At 48.4% G+C, this 27,646-nt stretch overlaps 1 protein-coding gene across 1 annotated transcript in view; it reads left to right on the forward strand.

Annotated features, from left to right (window-relative positions):
* Positions 1–27,646, forward strand: part of NID2 (nidogen 2) — a 264,303-nt gene that overhangs the window by 165,423 nt on the left and 71,234 nt on the right. The window contains exons 10-13 of the mRNA XM_085626950.1: positions 7,530–7,658; positions 15,509–15,652; positions 17,426–17,554; positions 24,750–24,893. Of these exons, the coding sequence (XP_085483076.1) occupies positions 7,530–7,658; positions 15,509–15,652; positions 17,426–17,554; positions 24,750–24,893 (546 nt within the window). The remainder of the gene's footprint in view (positions 1–7,529; positions 7,659–15,508; positions 15,653–17,425; positions 17,555–24,749; positions 24,894–27,646) is intronic.

Consider the following 27,646-nt stretch of genomic DNA (forward strand, 5'->3'; position numbering starts at 1 on the left):
AGGCAGTGGTGGGATCTGTCAGGGTCTAGTTTGTGGGACATCGCAGGTGTGATGTAAATTCGGCACAGGAATTTGAAGTGGATACGTTTGTGGCAGCTATTTAGGGATACCGCCTTGGTCACGCAGCCCATTGGTAATCAGTAATTGGGTGACCCAGATCCGCGTCCATGCGGCCCGCACCCTAGCATCGTGGACTGGTATTATCTCCACGCATGATCTGTATAATTTCGAAATCAAGTGGTCCCCAGTGTCACTATCTATAACTATGGACAAGGGAGTGAACGGGTTAAGTTCGACGGGGAAACCAGGAATCTTGGCCTGGACTGTGGCACAAAGTCGAACAAGAACAAACTTGTCCATAAACGACGCCTCAGTGAACTTGTCTTTGTCAGAGACAGAAAAAACTTGGCCATCTACGTAAAGGTCCCCAAGGTGGCCATATCGAATCCGGGAAGGGTGCGCTGTACTATCCTCTCTCTCGTGATGGGTATACACTGTTGATTCGGGATCAGTAGGCTTGGAGAGTATAATGGCGGTGATCCCAATATCCAAACCAATTTGAGCCAAGCCCAGCTAGTTGTGGAGACTGTTTGGATATCAAGGGGATCGCGAGGGTAACCCAGGGGTAAGACTGTACGTAGTGTATCCGGAAGGACTAGGTCCGCCTCAGGGCGTAAATAGGGGATTCTAGCGTCAGGATGAAACCAAGCGTGAGCGTAGCTGCACTGAGCAACCAAATAATATAGCTTAAAATTAGGAACTCCAAAACCGCCCTTGTGATATGGGAGCATCATGATCTCCCAGCGGACCCTGAGGCGTATGCCCCCCACCCCCCAGTCAGTCCCAATAAGATGGGTGGTCTGAAAGAAATGATTCGGTAGTGCGATAGGAATGTTATTGAATAAGTACAAGAACTTGGGCAGGACAATCATTTTGATCAGCGCAATGCGTCCAGCAAAAGAGCGTGGATGTCTAAGCCATCTGTCCATTTGTGTCTCTAGTGTGTGAAGCGCCGTGCCACAATTGGCCAAAATAATTTCATTGGTATTTAAGTGTACGTTTATTCCCAAATACCTAACGGAGTCTGGGCACCAAGCCAGCGGGTAGTCACACTCCCAGCAGACCGTGCCCGCGGTGAGGGGGGAAATCTTAGACTTGTGCCAATTTACAACAAGGCCAGAGAAGCCGCCAAATCTGATGATCTCTCTGATGAGAGGGTTCACATTTTTTTGGGGGTCCTGGACATATAGGATAATATCATCCGTGTATAGGGATGACATCAGTGGCCCTGTATTAAATTGGAGCCCTCTATGAAGATGACGCTCCAGGAAGTGTCTAATGAGTGGGTCCATCGCTAGAATAAAAAGCAGCGGGGGTAGCCCTGTCTAGTACCGCGGGATAGCACGAAGGACCGGGAGAGAGTGCCGTTTAAGCGCAGTTTGGCAGTTGGGGCCAAGTAGAGCAGCATCATGAGGTTGATGAACCCAAAGGGCATGCCCAATCTGCGCATGACCGTCCATATAAACAACCACTCAAGGGAGTCAAATGCTTTTCTGCATCCAGCAGAACTGCCGAAGCCATAATAGCCGGGTTGATTCTATGCAGGACCGCAAAGAGTGTGCAAAGATTTCATGATGTTGATCTGCGTGGGATAAACCCCGACTGGACATGGGATATGAATTTGTCCATCAGCAGAGCATGTCACATTGAGATAGTTTTCACAAAAATTTTATAATAAAAGTTCAGTAGTGATAGGGGCCTGTACGATCCGCAGTGTAGGGGGTCCTTGCCAAGTTTGGGGAACAATACGATCACTGCTCCCCACAAGGTAGGCGGCAACTGGGTGCGTTCTAAAGATTTGTGATAAACTTCTATGAGTTTTGGGGCTAGGATGTCTTTGTATTATTTGTAAAAGTCACCTGTGAAGCCATCCAGACCAGGGGCAGAGGAACCGTTTAGCGCATCTATAGCATCTATTATTTCATCTTTTGAGAATGGCTCTGCGAGGAAGTCCTGCATGTATTTGTCCATGTACACTAGCGCAATTTCAGCAAAGTAATCATCGCGCTCAGAGGAGAAGGGTGTTAGTTTGGAGGTGTATAGACGTTCGGAATAGGCTAATAATGTGTCCCAAATATCAGCTGTGTCTGTTAGAGTAGTCCCTTCATCGGATCGGAGTTCTAGATATAGGATTTGGCATATGGGGGTCTCAGCAACTGTGCTTAAGTGTTTCCCGGTATTTCGCCCTCGCCATACCTGCGTGCAACAGCATATTTACTGAGGAAGTGAGCTTCTCTTTCCACAGCCTCACGGAACTCTACCAGTAATGCCAAACGGTGCCGCTCGCCTTCAGCAGAGTTGGGTGAGTTAAGCAGAGGCGTCGGCAGCTACGAGCTGCCGCTCGATGTTGGCTAGAGTCTTCCGCAGGTCTTTCAGGACCCCCGCATGCTTTGCGATGGCAATGCCTCGAATGCACAAGAAAATATGAAAATATATAAGAAAATATATAAAACCTCTATCTGACCTTTTCATTTTCAAAACACATAAACACATAAATTCATAAGTAGACACAATAAGGTTAAAAAATCACAAATTTATATAACAGAAATGATTCATTATAGTGTGCCTAATGAAGATACAGACAAAGTCAGAAATATGCATTGTTCTTAAGAAAAATCATACCCCAGCATACTCGACCATTAAAAACAACATACTCTCTCCAAAACATACCAATTATTCATCCGATCATACACAAATATAAGATTAAAAATGCAACTATTCTAGCACATGAAGGGGAACCGTCAGTAAATAATATCCAAAAACAGTTTGTATTATAGACCTATATCAAAAGTTTCCAACTTTGACAGTGTCAGACAGCCACTGTATCACTTCTTTGTTGTCTGATATAGAGAATATTTTCTGCATTTTTTTCTGCTAAGCTATTTCAGTAGACGGATTCCCTAGAAACAGTGGTCGATGTACGTTTCGGTGGAAAGAAAATGCTTTCACCACCTTCTTCAGGACCAACATTTGTACAGTGCTAATGAAGAGTAGAAAGAGGGAGTATCTGATGTTGTTCAAGACTAGTTAGTACGTGGCTCTATTCAAGTAGTGGGCCTCTAATTGAGATCCAAAAGACTTCTTCTTATCATACACCATTGCAGATACAATTAAGATGTTGAACCCCTTATTTCGTGGGTGGGCTGCCCTCAGTCATGCATTCAAAGGGCATAGGGTAGCCAATAATTATTCCGATGTTAAAAAGTAGGCCTCCAAGTATTTCGAGGTGCCTCTGTTTTCCGATGTACTTTGACGGAAATAGCGTCAAAACAGTCCGTGAAATAGTCAGCCGGTTCAGAGAAATATGCCTCGAATGTACGCCTTAAAGGCTTCCCAAAGAGTGGCCCATTTGTCCACCAACCCTGTGTTCAATTCAAAGTAGTCTTCAATGGCATCCCCAATTTCAGAAACAAACCGGTCATCATTTAGCACCCTGCTCGGGAATCTCCACTGACGCTCATGTCCCTCAGGTCTAGGGAGGTGAAGCTTAAGCAGGACTGGCTTATGATCGGAATAAGTGTGAGGGTGTATTTCTAGTGCAGTGTACCAAGTGATGGGGGAGGGGGATAGTAACTAAAAATCCAGTCTGGTCCAGGTGTTGTGCTGGGCGGAGTAGTGTGTGAAGCCTGGATTCGCCGGGTGGCGGATTCTTCAAGCATCGGAGAGCTGGAACGCTTCGCAGTTTTCCAGTAACACCTCCCACGTCTGAGGCTTGGGTGCCGCCGTTCCAGATGAGCTTTTAACGGTGCAGTCTAATAGTAGATTAAAGTCCCCTCCCAGCAACAAGCCGCCCGTGCTCATTCACGTCAGTGTGGCATCCAGTTCGTGGAAAAAGTCGGGGCTGTCAACGTTTGGGGCATAAACGCACACCAGAGTGACCAAGTGGCCCATCAGCTTGCCGACCACTATAGTATATCGTCCCTCTTGGTCAGTGTGACAGCAAGTCGTGGAGAAGGGGAGTCATTTGTGGATGAGAATCGCAGTGCCTCGGGCATAATTACTACCGTTAGAGAAAAAACGGTGCGCTCCCCACCCCGACGTGAAATGTGTGGCGTCCGCCCTGGATAAATGAGTCTCCTGCAAGAAGGCAATGTCAACATTGTGACTCTGTAGCTAATGAATCACGTGTTTGCATTTTTTAGGGTTGTTGAGGCCGCGTACGTTCCAGGTGATGAGTGAGAGAAGCGAGTTGTTAACTATGTGTGGGGCTGCAACCATTTTTGCCATGTCAGAATGAGGAATACATTTATAGTGGTTGGTGATGTATGAGTGTCATGCGTGGCGCCGGAATTTGAATAACTTCGAACATTTCGGGCAACTCCCCTTCCCCCCCTCCCCCCGCCCCCCCCCCCCAGCCTTGCAGCCCAATTCGCAAGGCAAACACTCCAATAACCAAGCATTTAGTGCATCCTGTAAACATCCCGTTTGGAAATTTGAAGTCAAAGACTGATGCATTATAATCCGAGAAAACAACCGTGTGTTACGCACCTGGGGGGAACCGGTGGGGCCCAGCACATGCAGAATAATATCAAAGAACTACACTTGTACTGTCTCAATTATCATGATAGCAAAATAGGGGCCAAAGAAGAAACACAACAGGCATAGATTACTGACAATGGTTGCTACAGTGCAGGCCTGATGGTCATTCACTTGTAAAGATCTCGACACTGGCTACGGAGCCGCTATGTGGTGGGGAAGAGACATGTCCAATCTCCCTCCGTTGGCCATCCGAGTTCTTGTAGGACTTGCAGAAAGCTTGTGTGTCAGAGGGATTGTCAAAGATTCGGGAGCGCCCATTGACATTGACCCGCAGTCAGGCCGGATATAGCATTCCGTATCGTAGGCCTAAATTCCACAGCGTAGCCTTGACCTGTAAACTTGCGGCGGGCCTCTTGAACCATAAGCGTGAAGTCCGGGTATAACGATACCGTGGACCCCTTACACAACAGCACGCCCTGCTCCTGGTGAGCCGTAGAGCGGTGTCTCTGTCTCGAAAATTCATGACTCGTGCTATGATAGGCCTAGGAGGGCAGCCGGGGTTGGGGCGAGGGCCCAAGGATCGATGTGCTCTCTCCACCACAAATCCAGGGGTGAATTCCTCTTTCCCAAATATGTCTTATCAGCAATGTTTCCACAAAGGTGTCCATTCTTCCCGTGTTCGTCGACTCCGGAACCCCAATAATGCGGAGGTTGTTGCGGCGGCCGCGCGCTTCCAAGTCTTCGTTTTTAATTGCAATGTCTGTTAAGATTTTTTCCATGCGTTCCAGCTTTTTTGTTGATTGAGCGGTGCTGTCCTCCAGATCAGAGATCCGACCGTCGGTTGTGAATATCCAGATTGGCTCCAAGCATATCAAGACGTTTCTCCAGCATGTCAAACCTGTTGTCTAAAGAGAACCCAGCCCTGAGCTCCGCAAGTAGTTTGGGTTTGGATAATGGCATTTCAGAGGCAGCGGTCGATACCTGGCCAGCCTCCGCCATGCCAGCACTGCCATCTTGTGTACCCTCTGTGGCCACAGGGAACGAGAGTATTCTATGCTTGGGATCCTTTCTGCCCAGATCTGAAAGTCCCAAACTTGGTGAACAATGTGCCATAGGCGGCCCCAGTAAGTGTAGTGCGTGGCAAGGGGGCAGCGTGGTGGCGCACTTCAGTCAGCCACAAAGCAGACAGGGGGCAAAGACAAATGATCGCTGGGGTAACTGCAGCGTTACCCAATTACCTCAGGAGTTATCAGTGGATGGTCCGGTCCAGATGTCAAGCGGCCACGGTTCGTAGGGTGCGCCGCACTTTGGAGGACAGGCTGGGGCCCAATCAGGAGAAACAGGCAGGCCGGCCACAGGTGCAGTGAATTGGGGTTCCAGAGAGTCTGCCAGCCATGTAGCAAATGCAGAATACAGTCGCAGGGCAAATCCGGGACTGCTAGTCAAAGCAGTGAATCTTAAGTGGTGGTGGGGCCTCACGCGCGGACGTACTTCAGCGTGCCTCCGTGCATGCGAAGGAGGGTTCATAACTTTCCAAATGGCTCCCCCCTCACAAACACCGAGCGCGGCCAGGTGGTCACCTCCCCGGCACCCCCAGGGACCCTGCCACACCGGAGGCCTGAGTGAGCGCCGCTGACGTGAATATCTGGCCTCCCCGCGAGGGCCGCAAACAGGGTCGGAGCCCGCGGCGGTCGTTGTGAATGGGGGGGCACGAGGGGGGGAGCTGACGGATCACTCACTGCAGTCAGGGCAGCAACCCGGCAGTCGTCTGTAGCACCTCGGGATCGCCAGCCCTGAAGTTCCGAGAGGCCGCATCGTAGGCTGTTAACTCCGCCTCCCAAGATCTCGGAGCAGTGCTAAAACTGGTTGTGGGCAATTTACGAAGCTGGAAACGGCTCCACCATGGCACCATCGGGAGTGGAGCTCGCGCCTGGCATCATGTTCTGTGGGGGAACCTTAGGGGTGGGGGGTAGTTTAACATAGGTAACAGTTTTGTATAGTGAGGTTGTAGTTTTGTAAGGCAACAGGCCAAGGGCTTTTAATTGTGATGTGCACTTGTTTCAATAAAAGCAGCCTTTTTTAGACTTTGGAACAGGTGTACAGGGTGTCTAAGTAATTGTTTTGGGGTTGTCGCTTTGAAGCAGGTGCAGGGGCGGTTGGCAGTCAAGTTGGCATGTTTTAGCCAGGTTTATTAGTTATTGACAGAGGCAATCCAGGCTGAAAGGGAACGGGTAGACAAGTTCACGAGGTAGGATCTTTAAGGTGCATTAGGAAGTTAGGTTAGTTACAGGTTAATAGTCGTAAAGGTTAAAGGTGAAAGTTCAAAGTAGGGGTACTGAATTGCAGGTTTAAAATGTTCTGTAAGGGAACCTTACGGGTGGTAGGTAGTTTAACATATGTAACAGTTTTGTATAGTGAGGGTGTCGTTTTGTAAGGCATCCGGCCAAGGGCTTTTAATTGTGATGTGCACCTGTTTCAATAAAAGTGGCATTTTTCACACACTATTTCGGTGTCAGTGATCTATGCTGCTCCCCATATTCCCCAAGCAGCCTCCCTCCATCCTGGCTGTAAAGAAACGCGTGTTAACTATGTTTATGAAGTCTGTTTTTCTCATTTTTATTTTCCCCTCGCCTTCCCCGTACCCCTCCTATTTCCCGCACAGGATAACAATCCAAGATGATGAGTGGGAGGGGGATTCAAATTGCGTTTTATCCAGAGCACTATCTGAGCAACGGCCAGCTCTGAGGAAAAGAAACCTTTTTCTTTTCACGTGCACTGCTTTGCCTGTGGCATTTGTGTGAATAGCCATCACCTTCTAGCTTTCTTTCAATTTTCTCTTCAGATTACAATTGTATTCTTTGCAAACATGTTTATGACTCTTGGAACTAGTAGATTACATACCGTATACTACTCATAGGATCAAAACATCCAAATAAGCATGAACGCTATTTCTAAGAATCAATTTAAGTAAATCTGTTCATCTCATTTAGATATCGACGAATGTGCAACAGGCTTCAACAGATGTGGCGCCCATTCCTTGTGCCTCAACCTCCCGGGGAGCTTTAGGTGCGAATGTGAAGCAGGCTATGAGTTTGCTGCAGATGGATACGCCTGCGTTGGTAAGTTCCGAGCAGTTATGCCTTATAACTTATTAGCTGTATCAGTTGTAAACTAAATAGTATTACTTTCCACAATGCACCGCGGTACTGCTTTTGGATAGAAAATAAAACAAATTAAACTACTCCAAAGCATATCAGACTAACACAGTGTGAAAACCTATGTAGGTCTTGTTTGTGAAGTTAGCATCAAAATTAACATTGCTTCAAGAATTGTGGTTTGCCCTTCTCAGTTGTAGGTTTCTATCGCCTTCTTCACAACCGGTCGTTTTCTAATCAAGTTTTTCATTTCTTCTACTTTTTTTTGATAAACAAATTTTATTGATATTTGCAAAGGAATACACCAGCATTACATCATAGACCCATGAAAGTTTTGGATTGCATATAAGTCTCTGCACAACCCATCGGACAGATACCATTAAATACAGGTTTGTGACAAATAGATAGTTCCCCAACAATCAACCCACCTCCCCCAACCATCTCCGCCACACTTTGCGATATTTCTTGGGGCACCCATGTGCTTCGTACATAACCTTCTCCTGCGTGGCGCACCAGTCCTCCCCAGCCCGCCATCTTCCGATAATAGGGGGCTCCGGACATTTCCAGAAGGCCACAATGTCCCTCTTAGCGACCACCAATGCTGTAGTTAGAAATACTTTCTCGTTTCTAGACCCGTCCAACCCGTCAGTAATACCCAGGAGTGTGTGCTTAGGGTCGTGTGGAACCTCCCACCCCAATATTTCAGTAAGCTCTTCCTCTATTTCCTTCCAGAACCGCGCCAGGTCGGGACAGGCCCATACCATGTGAAGGAAGTCCGCCAGGTTGTGACCGCATCTAGTACAGGCAGGGGTCGGACTAAACCCAGCCCGATGGAGGCGCGCCGGGGTGAGATAAGCTGCATGTGAATAGTAAAGCTGGACCAGGCACAGCCTAGCGGATGCGGTGACTGTTCTTGGGGCCATAAGGGCATTACGCCAGTCCTCCCACTGAGCCCGCAGTCGGTCCAAGGAGGTGGGAGTATTATTAATCAGTGTACGATAGATGCGTGAGAGGCCACCCCTCCCCAGGTCCCCAAACATTATCTGAGCTTCAGGTGGGCTGTGGTCGGGGAGCCGTGTACCCGTTGTAAGGTGCGAGCGGAGGGCATGTCGCAGCTGCAGGTACCTATAAAATTGTGACTGGTGTAGTGAGAACCTGTTTTGGAGGTCTCCAAAGGAATGCAAATGGTCCCCCACCCACACGTCTCCCAGCTGCGAAGTACCTTTGAGGTCCCAAGCCCTGAAGCCCTGCAGTTCGTTCACTTCTTTGAGCCAGGTCCCATTCCACAACAGAGTACACTGCGTCAGCGTGTGCGTCCACTTGGTGTGCAGCAGTGCAGCCCTCCAGGCCAGCAACACAGAGCGCGTCGCATCGGGAAGGCGAGTGGAAATAGGGGCTCCATACATCATAGACTGAATCTGAGCAAGGCCCAGCTCCCCCAACTCAAGCCTATAGGCCGGGTCCGACCAACCCCCGTTGAACCAATCGTGTAAGGAGAGAAGTCGCGTAGCAAAGTAATATAAAAAGAGATGAGTCATGCCTAGGCCCACGTCAAATGAAGGAATCCTACAGGTACTCGGCGCCAGTCGGAATCTACCTTTCCCCGACAAAAACCTGGAGATTATACAATCTAGGTCGCGGAACCAAGTTATAGGAAAACACAAGGGGGTGTTTTGAAGGACGTAGAGGAAGCGGGGGAAGGACCATCATTTTAAAAAGGGCCACCCTTCCCATGGGGTTCAGGGGCAGCAACTGCCACTTCTGGAGGTCTGCCTTGGCACGTTTCACCAGAGGAGTAACCTTGAGGACCCAGCTCAGCTCGGGGAGCAGGGTCATCCAGATCCCTACATATTTAAAGTATTGACGGCGATGAGGTATTACAGATTGCCAATCAAAGCATTCTCTGGACAAATGAAGGGGGACCAGAACCGATTTATCGGGGTTCAGCCGTAGGCCCGTTCGAAGGAGTGCAAAATGCGAAGACAACGTGGTCCCGACCGGGCGGGATCCGCTAAGTAGATGAGGACGTCATCCGCATATAAGGCAATTTTGTCCGGCTCGGCGTTGGGCCATTCCCACCCCCGCACGCCCTCACACGACTGCATCAGGGATGCCAAGGACTCAATCACCAAAGCGGGCAGCCCTGCCTCGTTCCCCTGCGAATAGAGAAGGGTTCCGATAGGATCCCATTCACAAGGACTTGTGCTCTCAGAGAGGGGTACAGCACCCCGACCATGGCTCGGAACCGGGGACTGAGGCCCATCCTCTCCAATACGTCTCCAAGAAACCCCCAATCCACTGAGTCGAAGGCCTTCTCGAAGTCTACCAGGAGAATCGCCAGGTATGGCGTTAGGAGATGATGGTGGGCCAGAGCGGATTGCAGTCTACAAAGACAATGCCGGGTTCCACGCGAGGGCATGAACCTGCACTAGTCGGGATGAACCAGCGTGGATAAACTAGTGAATGAACACCAAAACTACAACGCTTGGAAACGGGAAAGCATGGAGGACCCCTCCTCTTGTCAGGATGTGCTTGAACGAGTCCATCAGAAAGGAAGAAATGTTTCAGATGTGTGGGGGGCGGTCTCCGGCTGCGGAGCCAAGCCTGGCAGGCAGAGACCCCCCTCAAGCAGGGTCCCTCAGGAGCATCGGGCTGCGGGAGAGATCCGTGTCCGGGAGATCGATCAGAGAAGGCCGCGGCGAGACACTCCCGCGGTCCAGGTGTCCAGAGGAGCCAGAGCGCCTCCCGTCTGATGAACCATGAGAGAGCAGTATTGGTTGTCATGGGGATTGTCCCGGTGGGGAATCCGACCTGGCCTGCCTCTGACTGTGACACCTGTGTGAACAGTTACGCTGAGGTTGGGGAGTGAAGGGTGCGGGTCGAATAGGCTCCCTGTCCACCCCCCCAACAAGGGATGGCTGGTTAGCAATGCGCAGAGGGCGCTCCTTCGTCACCCAGGCCTCCGTAGGATTGTCCAAGAACATGGTCTTATTAGTGAACACTACTCGCAGGCGTGCTGGGAAAAGGCGCCTATACTGGAATTTTGAGTGCCCTCAATTTTTGTTTAACTTCGCTGATGAGCGGTGTTTGCCCTGGACCTCGCGGGTGTAATCTGGGAAGATCATGATTGTGTGGTTTTCGTAATGGAGCCGCTGTTGCTTGCGAGCTTCAGACAAGATGGCGTCTCGATCTCTGAAGTTAAGGACCCTCACTATGACTGGCCGTGGGGCCATCGCTCCCTCGCGCCCAGTGGCGGTTTGGGCGCGAGGGAGCGATGGGCCCGCTCAATCGCGAACCGTGGAGAAAGAGAGCCCTCGGGGACCTACGATCTTAACCACTTCTCCAGGAAGGCCGCCGTGCGACCCTGCTCCGCCCCCTCCGGGAAGCCTGCCAGGCGGAGATTGTTGCGCCAGGACCTGTTTTTCTGCGTCCTCCGCCCGGCGGTGCAGTTCTTGTGTATGCGACTGGAGACTGGCCACCTGCCCCTTGAGTTGTTGGACATCATCCTCGACGGTAGAGATCCGGCTCTCCGTTTCCTTGATCTGGGCCGTGGCGTTCCGGAGGTCCTGCCGGATGAGGGTCACGTCCACGCGCACCGCTGCAATCTTACCTTCGACCGAGGTTTGCGAGGCCTGGATGGCCTGTAGACTAGTGGACAAATCTGCGGATAAGAGTGGCTCCTGCTCTGGAGCTCCCCCGTTCGCCCCACCCTCCGAGGTAGTGAAATGATCCATTTTCGTCTAGGTGACAGGGGGCCTCGCCGACCTATTCGTTCTGCCCATGGTGGCACCAGGGGAGTCTGAAGCAGACCTCACAGCCTGGGGCTGGCAGATGCAGTCAGGTTGACCGGGGTCAAGCAAATAACGCTACCAATGCACAGACAAGGCACAACCCAGTTCGCCACTGCTCGATATGTGCAGCCGAGCCCTCCGCTCCAGACGGGACGGCCCCACAAGAACAGGTGAAGAGAAGCAGATGGGGAGGAAGAACAGAGTCAGCGCCAGGATCACGAGTGGGCTCACGCGCCCCTGGGAGGGCTACGCCTCAGCAGCGCAGCAGGAGGTCAAAGATGCAGCAGGTAGGGATGCTGGCCAGGGTGGAGGGGACTATCTCAGGCTCCAGCCCAGTGGGAGAGACGGGGGAGCCCCTGGGAGAGGCCTTCAAAAACCCCCAGGAGCCGCTCGAGATACGCAGCTGACAGCCCAGGTGGTGTGTCACTGGATGGGGGCACAGCTGTGAGGTGAGACCAGCCCAAGCACTGAAGTCAGGAGGGACTCCCAGTCGTCCCGTCCCCACCACAATCCGCAGAAGGGAGGGCAAGGGCCAACCAGGGGAAGCAATGGGCCCACACGATGAAGAAGCGGCCTGGGCACCCCAGCCCAAAGAGCGCCGCGCTGCCCCAGTACCTCCTCCGCCACCGAAAATGTCAAGGGGCCTCTACCAGCAAGATCAGGAAGGGAGGGCCGCCCAGGCCTCCCCAGTCAGGCAGGATCTGTAGCACAATACAGGGCCGGCTCCACCTCTACCAGACTCATGCGGGCGCAGGGGGGCCCCCAGCCACCATCTGGACCCCAACTGGTGCCGCCAGGACTCACTCGCTCCACCGCTCCTCGTGTGATGACCCCAAGACTCCTCCACATCCCGCCACTGCCAAAGCAAGTACAGCCTCCTCCGCCACCTGATATGGCTGCTGACGCTACGGCCACCCCTGTAGAAGGCTTACCGGGGCACGATGCAGGGCCAGCCACCTAGATAGCCCGCACCGGCTCAGGTCCATCAGCGCTGGCAGGAGGGGGGGGAAGGCCAGGAGATAGGGAGAGGAGGCACCGGGGGGGGGTCCCAGCAGCCGTCCCGGACCCCCACCGCTACCAAGACTCACTTGCTCTGCAGCCTCCCAAACAGCGGCCCTCCGGTCCTCCGTCAACCCCCGGCTTCGGCAGGAATGCGGTTTTCGTTCACGTCACCCGAAGTGGCAGCCGAGGCCGCGGCCGCGCCTCTAGGAGAGCCTCCTGCCACGAGTCACAGCCAGGCCGCCGAGGCTCCCCACAAGCCAGGCCCGCCTCCGCCAGCACCAACGAGGGAAGGCCGGGCGGCGAGTGGAAAACTCCTGCAGGTCGACAACCGCTCTCTGTCAGGACGTGTGTCCGAGGCGTGTCTCCACTCACAGGAAAGCGCCCGCAGGGCCGGGATGGGTACCACAGTGACAGCCAGCACCGCAGTCACCGGCGAGGGGCTGCCATTTTGTGGGCGAGATGAGCCGCTCCAAGTCACAGCGATACCAAAGGGGATGATGGAGGGAGCGTTTGAGCAAATCAAGCACTCACCCCCAGTCAACTGATCTGGGTTTAATCCTTCATCTTTCTTTAGCTCACTCCACCACCCCAGTTCAGGCATGGCCATATGCAAATCAGTCTGACCCTGTGCCTCATGGGAACAGTCCAGCCCGAACTGCCAAGCCATGTCTTCCCTGGTCCGGAAACAAGCATCCTGGGACCGGTTTCGGGTTCATAACCCTAATCAGCCAGGCTATCTTGAATCCAGTGGCAAAGTCACAGCGGCAGGACGGCTCAGTGGAAGCCCAGCAGCCCCAAGGACACAGCCAGGACCGACCCGCCGCACAGACAGCAGGATTCACCACAGGATGGCTCCGTTCAGGTAAGGTTTACGGGTGGATGGCAGAGGGGTCCTGGAGCACTCTTAAAGTGCGTCCACCATCTTTGCTCGGCAAGCCTTCCCCCCCCCCCCCCCCCCCCCCCCCCATTTCTTCTACTTTTTCACAAAATATTTTTGACCCATTGCTTTAAGAAACTCTACTGAATCATTTTGTGATACATTAAACAGACTTTCAGGTTTGCACTCTAATTTGCCTTTCTCCGAAAAAACGGATAGAAATAACATTGGATTGTTTGAGGGAGTCTGTGTGATAGTCCTTTTCATTTTCTAGCTGAATTCTAGGATTCTAGTTTTTCCAGACCATCTTATTGGCAGAAAGACTTGTGTGGATAGCAACCCCATGTCTCCAGGGCACTAGAGAGGTCTTGGCTAACTGACAAAACAGTTGGGGTGAGATTTTTAACATGGTTTCTATGGAGGCTCTGCCTTTTTTGCTGGTAGAAATAGGTTCTTGCTGCCATTTGATCAGTTAGCATACCTTGCACTACAGCTAAAGGCCACAACAATATCTTCTTGTGCGTTTTCCAGCCACAGCTACTGAAAATGAGCTTTCCTCCCCTGAATCCAGACAGCCGGATATCTGAGGTTCCACATATGTTCCCTCCCGGTTCAATTATGACAATGACCTTATTGAAAACGAAGCACAAGACGCTGGGAAGTCTAAAGTCAAGCTAGCATTTAATACAAAATGGCAAGCGGCACAGTAAAAGATCATACAGTTTTAATTTCAACTAACGAGAACCTTCGCTAGAAAATGGTCAGCTGGAGCACAGTGCTAAAATGCGTAGACAATGTACCCTGTATAGATAGGTTTCTTTCAATACAAGTAAAAAAGGATAATCGCATGAGAAAACATGTTACTCTGAGTGAAAACTTATCGAATGTGCAGGTGCCAGGCTTTCCCCCATTCCACCTCCACCTCCCAGCATTTAATGACCTTGAGGGGAAGATATAATTCATAGGTACATTTCGAGCCTCATTATTATCTGAAAATCCCACCTCCACTTGTCAGCTTTGAAAGTAAGGTTACGCTGTTAGGAAATGTGCAAGGTACATCCCTGAACCCTATTTCACCACGAAAGTGAAGTTTTCTCCTCTGGTCAGTTGATCAAACAACTGAGAAAGCCAGGTGACACTGGCTTTTTTGGATCTGTTTTAAAAGAGATGTATTTGGTTTCAATCTATATTCAAACCTTAATTTAATGGGGCCATCCAGTACAGAGAAAATAACATTTCTCTATTCCCTGTCCTGCGTCTCCAACAATAGGCATCCTAGAATGTTTGATGTTGTCCGCTCGGCTTTCGAGACCTTCTTGTGACAACATTCCTCAAGCAACAGGTTATCACATGTTGTGCATAAATCAGTGGACCTAATTTAATGACCTTGTAGTAGAAGTGGTTATTCACCAGAGAGAGAAATGTTTCCTGTTTAGAAAATGTTGCATGTGTAAATAAAATGAACACCATGCTTACTCCTGCAGAATGACGTTCCTAGAGAAATATCTGCAGGAGTAAGTGTGGTGCACTCTTAGTACTCGTGGAAATGTACATTTTGGTTGGTTTCAATGACTTGTCTGTGGAATCTCCATGAATCCCATAAAAGTTGCAGGTCCAGTGCAGATGAGAACATTTGCAAAACTTAAATTCCCAACTATTAACAATGTATTTAATTGAGTAGAAATTGAAGAGAAGAAAAATGTTGGTTACATAACCTATAGGAAGAACCCATTCAAGTTGTTCCTGCTTGACAGTGAAGTGACTTTTCATGCATACCCACAGCATTTAAATGCTATTTGAATTTAGTGGAGTATATTTGTACGAAAAACATGAATGCAGTTGTAAGGCATACAACAAAAATGCTTCTTAATTTACCTTTTTACAACAACACTATTGTAGACTAAAGAAAGATCACTAATAGAAATATCACACTATCCTACTTTTTAAGCACAAGCTAACCTCAAAAGATGTGCCTCAAAATTCAGAGCACATTTATGGTAAATTGATGCTAGTCCCCAACGAACTGACATGTGGCGTTAAGGGTGTGATGGCGCGTTAGTGACTGCTAAGCATAAGTATTTAATTAAATACCATTTTTAACTCTCACCTTCCCGGTGTAGTAATACTATAACCTCTTCTTTCAGTGATCCCCCCACCAACGAATCCCTGTGAAGACAGACGAAATAACTGCGCCCCTTCTGATGTAGCACAATGCATCTCCCATGGTGACGGTACCTTCCGATGTGTTTGTCGTCCAGGATATTCCGGTAATGGGTATCAGTGCACCGGTAAGCAATCCATGAGTTCACCCATTTCAAAATTTTGTTTCCTTCAACATTTTAAGCAAAATAGTACTATATCAAGGCAAGAAGCAATATTTTTCTGTTCCACCTGCATTTGTTTTTCCTATTTCTGCATGAGTTTATTATTTAAATAATGCTTGGATGTATACTTTTGTATAGCAGAGACTATTGAAATATTTTCTAAAATATTTGTAAAAAGTAAATATGAATGATACATCAATATATTACAGCACTTTTTGCCTGGTCCATCCATTAAGTGTCCCCACATGACCAAAGTGGGAAAGAGACACCCTACACACACATGCGCTCCGCCCATCATCTCCTTCTGTTTGCTTTGTTTGCCCCAAGTTGGCAAGGTATGCCCAGACCTGTGTCCCTTGCTCACGTTGCCGCTGAATTCAAGCTAGCTTGACTGATGAGGGGCAAAACCCTGAAACCGGTCCCAGGATGCTTGATTCCGGTCCAGGGAAGACCTTGCTTGGCAGTTCGGGCTGGACTGTTCCCATGAGGAACAGAGTCAAAACTGATTTGCATATGGCTGGGTCTGAACTGGGGTGGCAAAGTGAGTTAAAGAACAATGATGGATTAAACCCAGATCTGTGACTGGGGGTGAGTGTCTGAAAGGTTTCAGCTCTCCATCTATCATCTTCTTGTGTTTACACTACACGCACATACACGCACAGTAGGGCCACTGGAATTACGCAGTAGGATTGGACAAAATTATGTGGTGGAGTTGCCTAAAGTATGCAGTAAGAAAAGACAAACAATGCTACACATTTATTGCCTAATTGTTTTGTCATTTTTACCCACGTTCACATTGGCTTAGCAAAGTTTTCACCTCATAAACTCCCTTTTAACACACAAATATGGCAATAAGCTTCTGAAAGATGACCAGTCAACTCTTGGGCAAGGCCTTTGGCTGCACAGCAAATCTTGTTGCAGCATTTTAGCACAAAACTATTTTTTTAAGTCTGCAAATGATGCAGCAAATGCTGGATTATGTGGCAAATGTTTCACATTTATAATTTTGAAAAGCAGTGGGCACAGAATCGTAGAATTCCAGTGGCCCTGAAATATTTATAGATCAAAGTTAAAGTGAAGCTGTGGTGAGCTATGTTTTTAACATCTCAATATATATAAGACCAAACACAGATAAAGTCCAGTTATGGTTAGGAATAAAAATGGAAAAACCACTGAAATTCAAAAGTTAAGGTTAGAAGCACAATCCATAGCTCCCCCAACAACCATGCTAACCGTACCCCCCACAGCAAGTGTCACTTTCATGACCTCCCCCTTAATGGAACAGACGGAGTTACAAATGTAAATAACCTTACAGGTGAATAAATATCACATTAGCCTTTCCACTTTGATTAGACCTTGCAGCCAGCTCCCCAGAGCACCACTGTATGCTGTATGCAGCAGAGGTTGGCCACAACGCCTGATCTATGAACCAGGCCCTGATTTCTCTTTTTTTTTTTTAAATCTTTTTTTTTTATCAGTTCTCGGATCCCAAAATAGGACTTGTAATGCTTATTAGCTTATACAACCATTAATATGTATAAACAGTAGGCCCTGTTAGAGAGCAATGCCAGTTTTCATTTTAACACTGCGTCTTGATCATATGTGATGGTAGCTTTATAATTTTGTCCCAGCCCACCAGTAATGTTTTTTGTGTTTGAGTTCAGAACTACAAGTAAATCCTGATTTTGGTCAGAAGGCTTTAAACAAATTTGATCAGCTTTTTTTCTTTCTTGGTAGACCTAGATGAATGTGTATTGGGACTAGACAGATGTGGTCCAAACTCTGTGTGTCAGAACTTACCAGGAAGATACCGATGTAATTGCCAACCAGGCTACCAGCTACACACAGATGGGCACTCTTGTGTTGGTGAGTTATGGTCCTTCTAATGATGAATAAATGTAGAAACATTTATTTTAAAGCCGGGCTCTGTTGTATGAACAGTAAAGTGTTGGTATCAAAAAAGTAATTGCATTTTCACATTTTATGCAAACTGGCTGTGGTTTGCACTGTGAATATTTTCTGAATTCACATACTGTGCATTATTCCATAAGACTAGCAGCAGCAAAGTGGTGCATTGCCAACTCTAACACACTCCCAAACCTATATGCCAATTGACAATGGGATGAAACAGAGGATCTGAGAAGCATCTCCCTGAGCAATCCAGGAAGAGAGCGTAGACTGTCATTCAGGAAGGCAAAACAATGCGAAACCCTGCCAAAAGTCCTCACATGATGCTTCAGACATAGCCGGCAGGAAGGTGCATACATCCACAACTCTGTCAGGCTTTAAATAGTCCGTAAAAGCCTCAGTCAGAAATATGCTTTCACAGGAAAGAGTCTCTTCGGCAACACGGTGGATGACACCCTGCAATGCATGAAGGAGGACAATGAGAGTGCAAAGGCATTGGGGCTTTGCTAATCAGAGATCCTCTTTGAGGAGGAAATACATTCAAGAAGAGAATGCCCACAAGTGGAAGCTAATAACGGTTCACATTGCACAACACCTTCATACCACAAAGTGGCATACCAAGCACAATATTGCAGTGGTAGTGCTTTTCTTTATACAGGCATAACTTATGTGGGCGATCCAGAGAAAGAGGAATCACCCTGTGGTTCCTCCAGCAAGTGAGTTACCTACAGGGGTCCTTCTACATAAAACACCTATAGATGGCAGGACTGGAGGTTTCTCCCAGGGGTAGAAGATCACCTCCAATGAATGGATATTGAACATAATTCAGCATGGTAATTGTAGGAAATTTGACCCTTTTTGACAGTGTCATCCCCATGTTTTGCTTGGTAATTGATGCAATTTTGACAGAAGTGCACTGGGTTCTTGCTATCAAGGTCCCCAGTGCCAGATCTCTTTCCCTAAAACTGTGCAATTGTTGCCCCAATTGGCAATACCTGTAGTACCCATGGTACCTAGGGCAGGGGTACTAAAAGAGTCCATAAGGGCTGCTGCATGTACTGTGCCACCCTAAGGAAACTCTCACCACACTCATGCAGACTGCGTGACATGGTGCAGACAAAAGTGAAGACACAACACAACATGGCACACCTCCTGTGTGCCATGCCTACAGACACTGCATGCAATATATATGTCACCCCTACACCAGGCATTGAAGCCCTAAAGCACTCGAGATCCTGATTGAAAAGAAGAACAGGACACTGAAGAGCAGACACATGACCCCTGCAAGAACTGAAGGCTGCTGCAGATTTTTGGCGCCAAACCCTGCTTACCGCATAGAGACTCGACACTTGCAAAGACCCAACTCATCCTGCAGCTGTGCATCCTCCACAAGCCCCAGAGAGTTGCCAGCTCTTCACCCAGCATCTCCCTTGGAGTAAATGAGCTACTCCCCTGCAGCCTCCGACCGTGACATCTGGTTTAAAGAAGCTGCGGTCCACCAGGTCCACCAAGCTGTAGCCACCCAGGAGAAGGTCTGCATATTGAAGGAGGTCGGATCCGTCTACCTCCCAAGCCTGAAGACTCCATGACCTCCATGAGCCGTCTTGCATCGATACCTGGGGAACCGGACCCTTACCACAACCTAAGCTTGTTGAAAGTCCAGTCTGTACTCCCACTACAGCACCGACGACCAGCCAATGAGGGTCATCGGCACCACAGAGGCCAGCACCTACAATGGCCTAGCTCTCCTGTTTTTGTCCCCCTTGCTGGTCCTGACACACGAGTGAGCACCTTTATGCCCGAGGGCCAGCCAACCACAAACATTCTGTACCTGAGCCACCCGGCCCAGGCCTTAATTAAACCGACTGCTGACCTGTGCTCCCAGGACCCTCATGACCCAAGCCCCCATTGGGAGCTCCCGGACTTGTCCCCAAGTACCCCTTACAGCCTATTTCCTGGTGGCCTCTCTTCCCTTCTTCCGAGTAGCATGCAAGGCTACCAACCCGTCCAACACCTCTGCACCCAGAATCACCAGGGCAGGTGCGATCGATCTGGTAAGAAGTGGGCTATTCGGAGACTGATAACACTAATGACAATACACCTACCAGAAGTGCAGAACACGGAAGCGGACTGGTTAAGCTGACAGGCAAATGCCTCAGATAAATGGGAACTAGAGCACGAACAAGTGGAGATAATCTTTCAAAGGTGGTGCGCAGCACACCTAGCTCTCTGAACAACTGAAGAAAATGCTAAAGCTTCACATGCAGGTATCCACACCACCGGTCACTAGGGAATACCCTATTGATAGACTCGTCAGGGAATTTTGCCTACACCTTTATCCAATTTCATTGATATCTCTGGTGCAACAGAAATGCAAGCTATATCCAATTACTCATCTTAATAGCCTCCTAATGGACCAGACACACAGGATTATGAGGCTACCAGACCATCAGGACTCTTTGACAACACAAAGGTGTCAGGTATACCATCTGCAACCCTGCTGGTATGCCCTCTTAGTATCTAGAGTTTGGTCACGTGGGTCTACCAATATTTGCCTAGGGGGTCCTCAAAGAGGCCAGAAGTTTTACCACAAGGAAGTGTGACATTACAAAATGGATTCTGTTCATAGTCTGGTGTATCAGGAAGAGGCTTAGCAACAGCTGGGCACAAACCACTCCTATAGTCAGGTACCTCACTAATCTACTATATGAGGGACTTTCATAAGACTCACTCAAGGTACATTTGTCAGCCATACTGGTGTACACAAGGGGGAGTAATTTTATTTATTTATTTTATTTTACAGAGTTTTATATAGCGCGAACTTGACCCGAATCAGATATCAGAGTGCTTTACATAGCACCAGTTGCATTACATGAGGACACATTCTTTATTTATTTATTTATTTATTTTTTGTTAGGCACCGGGAGATTAAGTGATTTGCTCAGAATCACAGGATGTTCAGCGTCATTGCCGAGACTCAAACCCAGTTCCCCAGATTCGAGGTCGACCGCCCTAGCCATTAGGCCAAGTCCTCTAAGATTTTATTTTTCTGCACATCAGTCATCAAAACATTGCTGGAGGTAGCCAAGAGAATAGCCCCTACACAAATATGGAACCTAAACCTTGTACTGATTCAACCCATGAAACCATCATTTGAGCCTATGCATAATCTAGACCTCAAACACTACACAATTATGAGAGCTTGTTTAATTGCTATCGCATTGCTATGCAGAGTTCGTGAACTGCAAGTTCTCATGGCTCAGGAACCTTACCTGCATATACACAAGGAGACAGTGGTAATGAGAACAAGGCTCCAGTTTCTCCCAAAAGTGATTTCCCATTTTCATGTCAACCTGGTCATTGAATTACCTGTGTTATTCCAACAGCCTAAATCAGTAGTGGACATGGCCCTGCATACATTGGATGTCGGAAGGTCAGTCAGTGTTACCTACAGAATACACATTTTTCATTTCCTTTGCCGTAGCAAGCAAGGATTGCCCATTCACAAATGCAACTGTTACTGGATGGTTAGCCCAGACAATGAAGACATTTTACGAGGCAGCAGGAGTAACACTGGGAGAAAATCCAAAGGCACGCTGTAAGAAAGTGCCCTCTTTTTGCATGGTTGCCCCCACTTTTTGCTAAACTGCTAATGTACTTTGACTGAGTGTGCCCTGGGTTCCTTCCAAACAGATACCCAGGGCCTATGTTCTTTCCCTCAACCCAATTGGCACTCTTTGGCCACAGGTCAGTCCCTTGTAAATGGTACCACAGGTACCAAGGGCACTGTGGCCACGGAAGGCCTTTAAGGGCTGCAGTACTTATTGTGCCACCCTTAGAGGCCCTGTACCCTTACACACATGCACTGTCATTGCAGGCTCCGTGTTTCGGTACAGAACAAAGTGAAGAGTTGACAGTGCCATGCCTACAACCCACTGCCCTGGCATAGGTCAGGCACCCTTCTAGCTGGGTGCACTATACCAATGGTGAGGGTACAGGTGCATGAGCCCTGTACCCCTCAATGTCTAAGCCAATTCTTAGACATTGTAAGTGCAGTAATGTCATTAAGAGTATATGGTGCTGTGAGTTTGTCAGTACGAACTCCACAGCATCATAATCGATTTATTGAAAACTGGGAAGTGTGGTATCAAACTTCTCAGCACATTAAAGCCACACTGATGCCAGTGTGGGATGTAATGAAAAATGCACACAGAGGGCATCTTAAAGATGCCCCCTGAAAAACGACCTAACACTAGTGTCCTCGCTGAGTGGATGCTCGCCAGCTGTCAACACCAGACATGTTGCTGGACCCCTGGGTAGAGAACCTGCTGCTCTCGGAGGTCTGAAACAATGCACATCCTGGGACGAGGTGCCAAGCCTCCTCCCCCAGGATGGGCAGAGTCCATGAAGGGGAAGCTTCAAAGGCTTGCCACCTTTGTGAGCTTCCCCAGGCCTTTGCTGCTTCCAGCAACTGGCCCCTACCGGTTCTGAACCCCACTTTGGGCGGGCGAATCGGCAGAAAAGCCAAGTGAGGAAGGGAGGTGTGCTCAGCTTTGCCAACCCCACCCCTCAGGTGGGGGGGACGAAGTGAAGCACAACTCTCAGTCCCCGCCATCTTGCAGATGGGAGGACCCAGCCAACCAGAGTGAGGCACAAGCCCTCCTCCCACTGGAGGGTGGTATAATAGAGGGTGTACCCACACGAAGCAAGGGACCCTCTGGTCCCAACCTTTACTTACCTGTAATGCCCCTAAATCTAATATTTATGGGCAACCCTGAACCTTGCCTCCTCAGACAAGAACTGACCAAGAAGAAGAGAAGAAGGACCGAAGAGCCGTGCTGAAACTAAGAAGAGGAGGATGGCCACTGACTTGGGCCCCTGCCCTACCGGCCATTTCCCACCTCGAACCTGCTCGAGCGAAATCCCGGTGTGTCCTGCAGCCAGCAACCTCAAGAACCCAGAGGACCTGACCTGCCTTCCACAAGAAAGACTTTGTCTCCGGTGAGCAGTGGATTTGTTCACCCACAGACTCTGGCTCCGGCCAAACCCGCGAGTCTGCACCCGACGCCTGTGGCCTGAATTTGAGTGGCCCAACACCACGAGGAGGTCTCCCTGGCGATCCTGACCTGAGATCTGGTGATCTTTGACTTGCCTCGAATCTCCAAGCGAAGCCTGCAGCCTCTTTCTGGAGGATCCCCCCCGACCCGAACCGGAGTTGGTAACGAAAACCCGAAGCCTAAAGACACCCCTGCACCCAACGTCCCACCGCCTTGGGTGGCCCAACCGACTGTGTACCAGCATCCCCAGACATCACAACTTACCTCTCCAACTGGTGGTCACCTCCAGAAGATCTTCGTCCCGAGCTTGCAGTCTTTGTTGTAACAAGAGAATCCCCATTTAAAACAACAGGGCACCCAATTACACAACAGCACACTGCACCCAGCTACCCCTGCACCACTTCTGGTGTACTTTGGGTGCTAACTCGAATCCCCCTTTGCCCTGAGCCTAACACCAGTAGCTTAGCTTCCACAACCCTGTGGCCTGCCCGTGAGCAGCTACCAACCGGAGGCCACCTATCCCCCACTGGATAACATTGGGCCTCAGCACTCTGTACCCGGCCTCCCTAGAGCCGCTGAGGGTGTTCCAGGAGTGCCTCCTTAACCCTGGGGGAACCCTGATTCTATCCCCAGAATCCCAACTCCCACAAACTTGTACTTACCTGCAAACCGTTAACTTCATTTTTCTCCATAGGAATTCAATGACTGTTTTTCCTTGAAAATTGTGTGGAGTTGGCTTGTATGAAAACTTGAAAAACTGCAACTGTACAAAAACTGATTTGCTTGCCTTTTGTCTAGGAGATGTCTCAGTGTGATATCAAGGCATATCACACTGATTAGCAAAAGTAACTTAAAAAGTAATCTAAAAAGTAACGTGCAAAGTAATCTGAAAAGTAACTGAAAAGTAATTTCGACATATTGACTTACCTGTCTTTCAACCAACTGCATTTGAACCTGCATTCAATTGTAAAACACTGCATAAGATTTTGCAAAGCCTTTGTTTCACTTACCTGCACCAGGCTTGGCTTGGTTCTAGAAATAAAATAACTAAATAATATTTTTATACAAATCAAATTGGTCTCTGACTTCAGTCTTTGAGTGTGTGACATCATTTGCTGCCTGAGTGTGTACAACAAATGCTTAACACAACCCTCTGATGAAGCCTTACTGCTTACAAACACTACCACAAATAGAGAGTAAGGTGCTATCTACTTTTACCTCTGCCTACCTTTGGTGTTCCACTGGACACTGTGCACACTATGCCTCATTTTGGTATAGTATATACAGAGCCAGCTTCCGACACGCGCTCTGAGACAAAAAGGAGCAATACTTTTATTGCTAACGTCTCCCTAAATGATATCTGCATGGCAGCCACACGGTATTCCTTGCGCAATTCACAACATTTTACAGCGTGGAGATTCAAAATAAAACAGAAGCACAGGTGGACAAAAGCGGCCTGGGCAGTTATTTGCAAGTTTATACTCTTTTCAGCCCAGCTTCCCACTGGAAAAAGATACTGGTACAAAAGCAATGCACAGGAGTAAAGTCATCTAAAATTCACACTGTAAAACAAAATGGTTAATTACCTGAAGGAGTAATTTTGCAGCTTGAATAATCTTCTAGAGTCACATGTGACCTTCTCACCTTCCCAGTCCCAGAATAGAGTGAATTTTCAAATGAGGGAAATAAAATAAAAAATATAAGAGGACAGTAAGCCAAGTCTACCACAGGGACTGATAGAGTGAAAGAATCTGAAGATGGCAAACATGACAATTCGCTTCCAAGCATGCATCTAGCTTCAGACAAGGAGGGTAAGGGCACTAAATCTTTGCCGGCTCAATACCAATCAGAACAAAACATTTGAGAAAACGGGACTTAAAAAGACCATTCCAGACCCAACCACTTGACGATGGAATAATGCACAGCATGCAAATTCGGAACATTCTTCACGCTAAAAAACTACTACAGGTAAGTAACCATTTCAGTTTATTCAAGTGCATAGTGTTTCTGCTTATGAATATGTTGGTGGACTTGACGCAGATATAATGAATTCTTTTTTTCTAGCTTTACTCTCTAATTTGTTTTACTTTACTCAGTAATCATCCCATCACGCAATCCCTGTGAAGATGGCAGGCATAACTGTGCTTCCCCTGATGTTGCACAGTGCATCTCCCATGGAGACGGTTCCTTCCGGTGTGCATGTCTTCCAGGCTACACTGGTGATGGACAAAATTGCACTGGTAAGTGCTGAAACTCACCTGGAAAGAACTGTTTTGGGATGTCATTTTGCCTTTGCTTTAATTATCACTGGCGGCTCATAAACAAAGAAAATAGTATTGCATGTTTTTATTATAGACTTCCTGAATCCATTTCATTTTTATAGTTCTCTTTTAATATTAAATGGATGAAAATTCCACATAGGTGCCAGACAAAGATTGTAAGAGTGAGTGAGCTGTTGACTAGTAAACCCCTTACATGTTGCTACTATTCAAGAACTAGCATCATTAACAATGCATAAAAGTAAAATATTTTTGAACATGCAACTGTATCTTTTTAGTTATAAACACAAAATCAAGTTTTCCAAGGCATTGGCTGAAGAACTTGTAAAGGCAGGTACCATAGGATAATCAAAGGCACAACTATGAAAACTAAACTATGCCATTGATTGTTTTGTGAAACACAGACCTGCATGAAGTGTCATGTAGCATGAGCACAATTGTGCAATTGTTCAGCTGCTAGAAATGTACAAGATCATGTTGCCTTTTACCACTGAAACCAAGATGGACATTAGAAGCACCAAAATATTTTCTGGACCTTTGTGTTTGAGTGTATGCAGGAATGCCATTTTAACTATCCAATCTGGCAAAAACGCTATTTTAAGGTGTCAAAATACCTGCCATATTTGCAGTTTCTAGTTCTCATGTCCAAAGTCAATTTCAACAGGACGTTTGGTCACCTGTGTCTGGTTGGGACACAGTGGAGTTCACTAGAGTCCATAAACCTGTATCGGATCCAAGTTGGTTACTATGTCTTCAATGGGTTGAGATGTAGCAGAGGGCTAGCAACCGACTATGTAGTCTCTGGGGAACTATAAAACGTTGGAGGCCTGTATCTTAGCTTTATCTGATCGTTTATTTTTTTGGTGTCTAAGGCACCCACAGGATCAGAGCTCCCACTGAGGACACTGGTCTCACCTGTTCTCACTAGTGTCAGGAACGATACTAGACTAAACCTGAAACTGTAAGATCAGAAATCTGGCTGAGCTTCATTTCCTGGTGATATGTTTGCTCAACCCTTGTGTGCAGGTCTTCTTAATATCAATACAATCTACAAAATACTGGCTCAAAGAGCCCAGTATTTTTAGGTCTAGCATTACCCAAGACACGTGTTGCTGTAGATACACATGCTGTGCATACTCATGCCATCTAGTATTGAGCCTGAATGTGTGCAAGTTGTTTTTCTTTAAAGAAGCCTTTTTGAATTTATCACCCATTGCTGGTAATTGTCATGGGCATCGGCTCCATTCTTAGATTGTTGTCTTTCTGCCTTTTGGTTCAGATTTGTGTTACCGAACTCCGCATCAAGGCCGTTGCAGTTATATCGTCAGGCCTTCTCGGTTCCTCCCCTTCTGTCGGTATTGTTCGACGCTTTAACTTTTCCCGACTCCGCTCACTTCTACTTGTCCAGGTTAGGAACAGACATGACTTCAATGCCACGGTAGGGACCTTGCCCTTTGAGGAATTCTCAGTCTTTTCTCCACTGCAAACATGTCTCACCTGTGATGGAGCAGACGTTTTTCCGTTACTGTCCTCGGTGCTGAGCTTAATATCACAGGACTGTTCTACACCTGGTCTGCAATCTGTCTCTCCCCAGGGGTAGGACGAGGCCTCGTGCGATGCCTGCTTCTCATTCTGTTTGAAGAAAGTCCTTTACCATCAAGCTTGAGATATTAAAATGTTGCAGAGGAGTGGTGGACCTCGAGGGCAAGCCCCAGCTGGATCAGTCAGCCACCGAGGAAGAGGCCTTCCCACGAGAATCCAGCTCTGATTCCAATCTGGAAATAGAGGCCTTTCCATCCGCCGAGCAGGCTAGGAGTACTGACCCACATTCCCAGCACCAATCATTCCCTGAGCATCCCCTACCAAGTGGTCGGGCATCCAGCCTCAGAGCCCGCCAACAGGCTTCCGGCCTTCCTCTAAGCGATGATAAGCATCGAGCTCACACTTGGGGCACAATGCCCAGCCTCGGCACTGAAAAAGATCCTGAAGCCAGGGCACTTAGCGCTGATGCTCCCTTGGTGCCGACCACTTCTTCAAAGCACCCTTGGAGCCAGGACCTTCAGTATTGAAGCCAAGTTCTGTATCGGTGACACGCATGCTGGTCAGCACTACACTTCAAGACCTGCCTCCTCCGCCAGCTCTGTTGAACTTATTCTTCAGCAACTACAGGAAGAACTCCATGCCCTTCAGCTTCACATCCTGATTCACTCACACACTGGAGCATTCTTGCCCAGGTACCGACCAAGGATAGCTCCAAATGCAAACTCTGCTTAGAGAAGCCCTCGACCTCCCACCGCAACCAAAGAGCATGAGGAGACCTGACAAGTCAACCAGCCCTCTACCATTGCCTTGTCCATATCCCCCTCAACTCCTCTTTCTCCTAGCTTACCTTCCTCCTCCCCTCTACTTGCTGACCCCCTGCTCTCCTTTCTCCTCTTGGGTCACCAAACTCAAGTGTTATGAGCATAGTCTAGGGGACCCCTATGGCCTGCATAGTGACGTAACAAAACTTTAGGGGGCCTCCCTGCAAAGTAAATGGAGGGGCCACCCCTCTGGAATCACTCTTGAGGGCCCAGGACAGGGTACTGTGCTGAGGGGACCCCCTTGAGCTCCAGCACCCCACACTGCGAGGGTCTTTGCTACGCAACTGGGCCTGCTTCCCCGGTATGATCCCTGGGATGAGTATGATGTAGATCCTCCCAGTTATATGCACC

This window comes from Triturus cristatus, chromosome 9 (assembly GCF_964204655.1).
Source record: "Triturus cristatus chromosome 9, aTriCri1.1, whole genome shotgun sequence".
NCBI classification, from domain to species: Eukaryota; Metazoa; Chordata; class Amphibia; order Caudata; family Salamandridae; genus Triturus; species Triturus cristatus.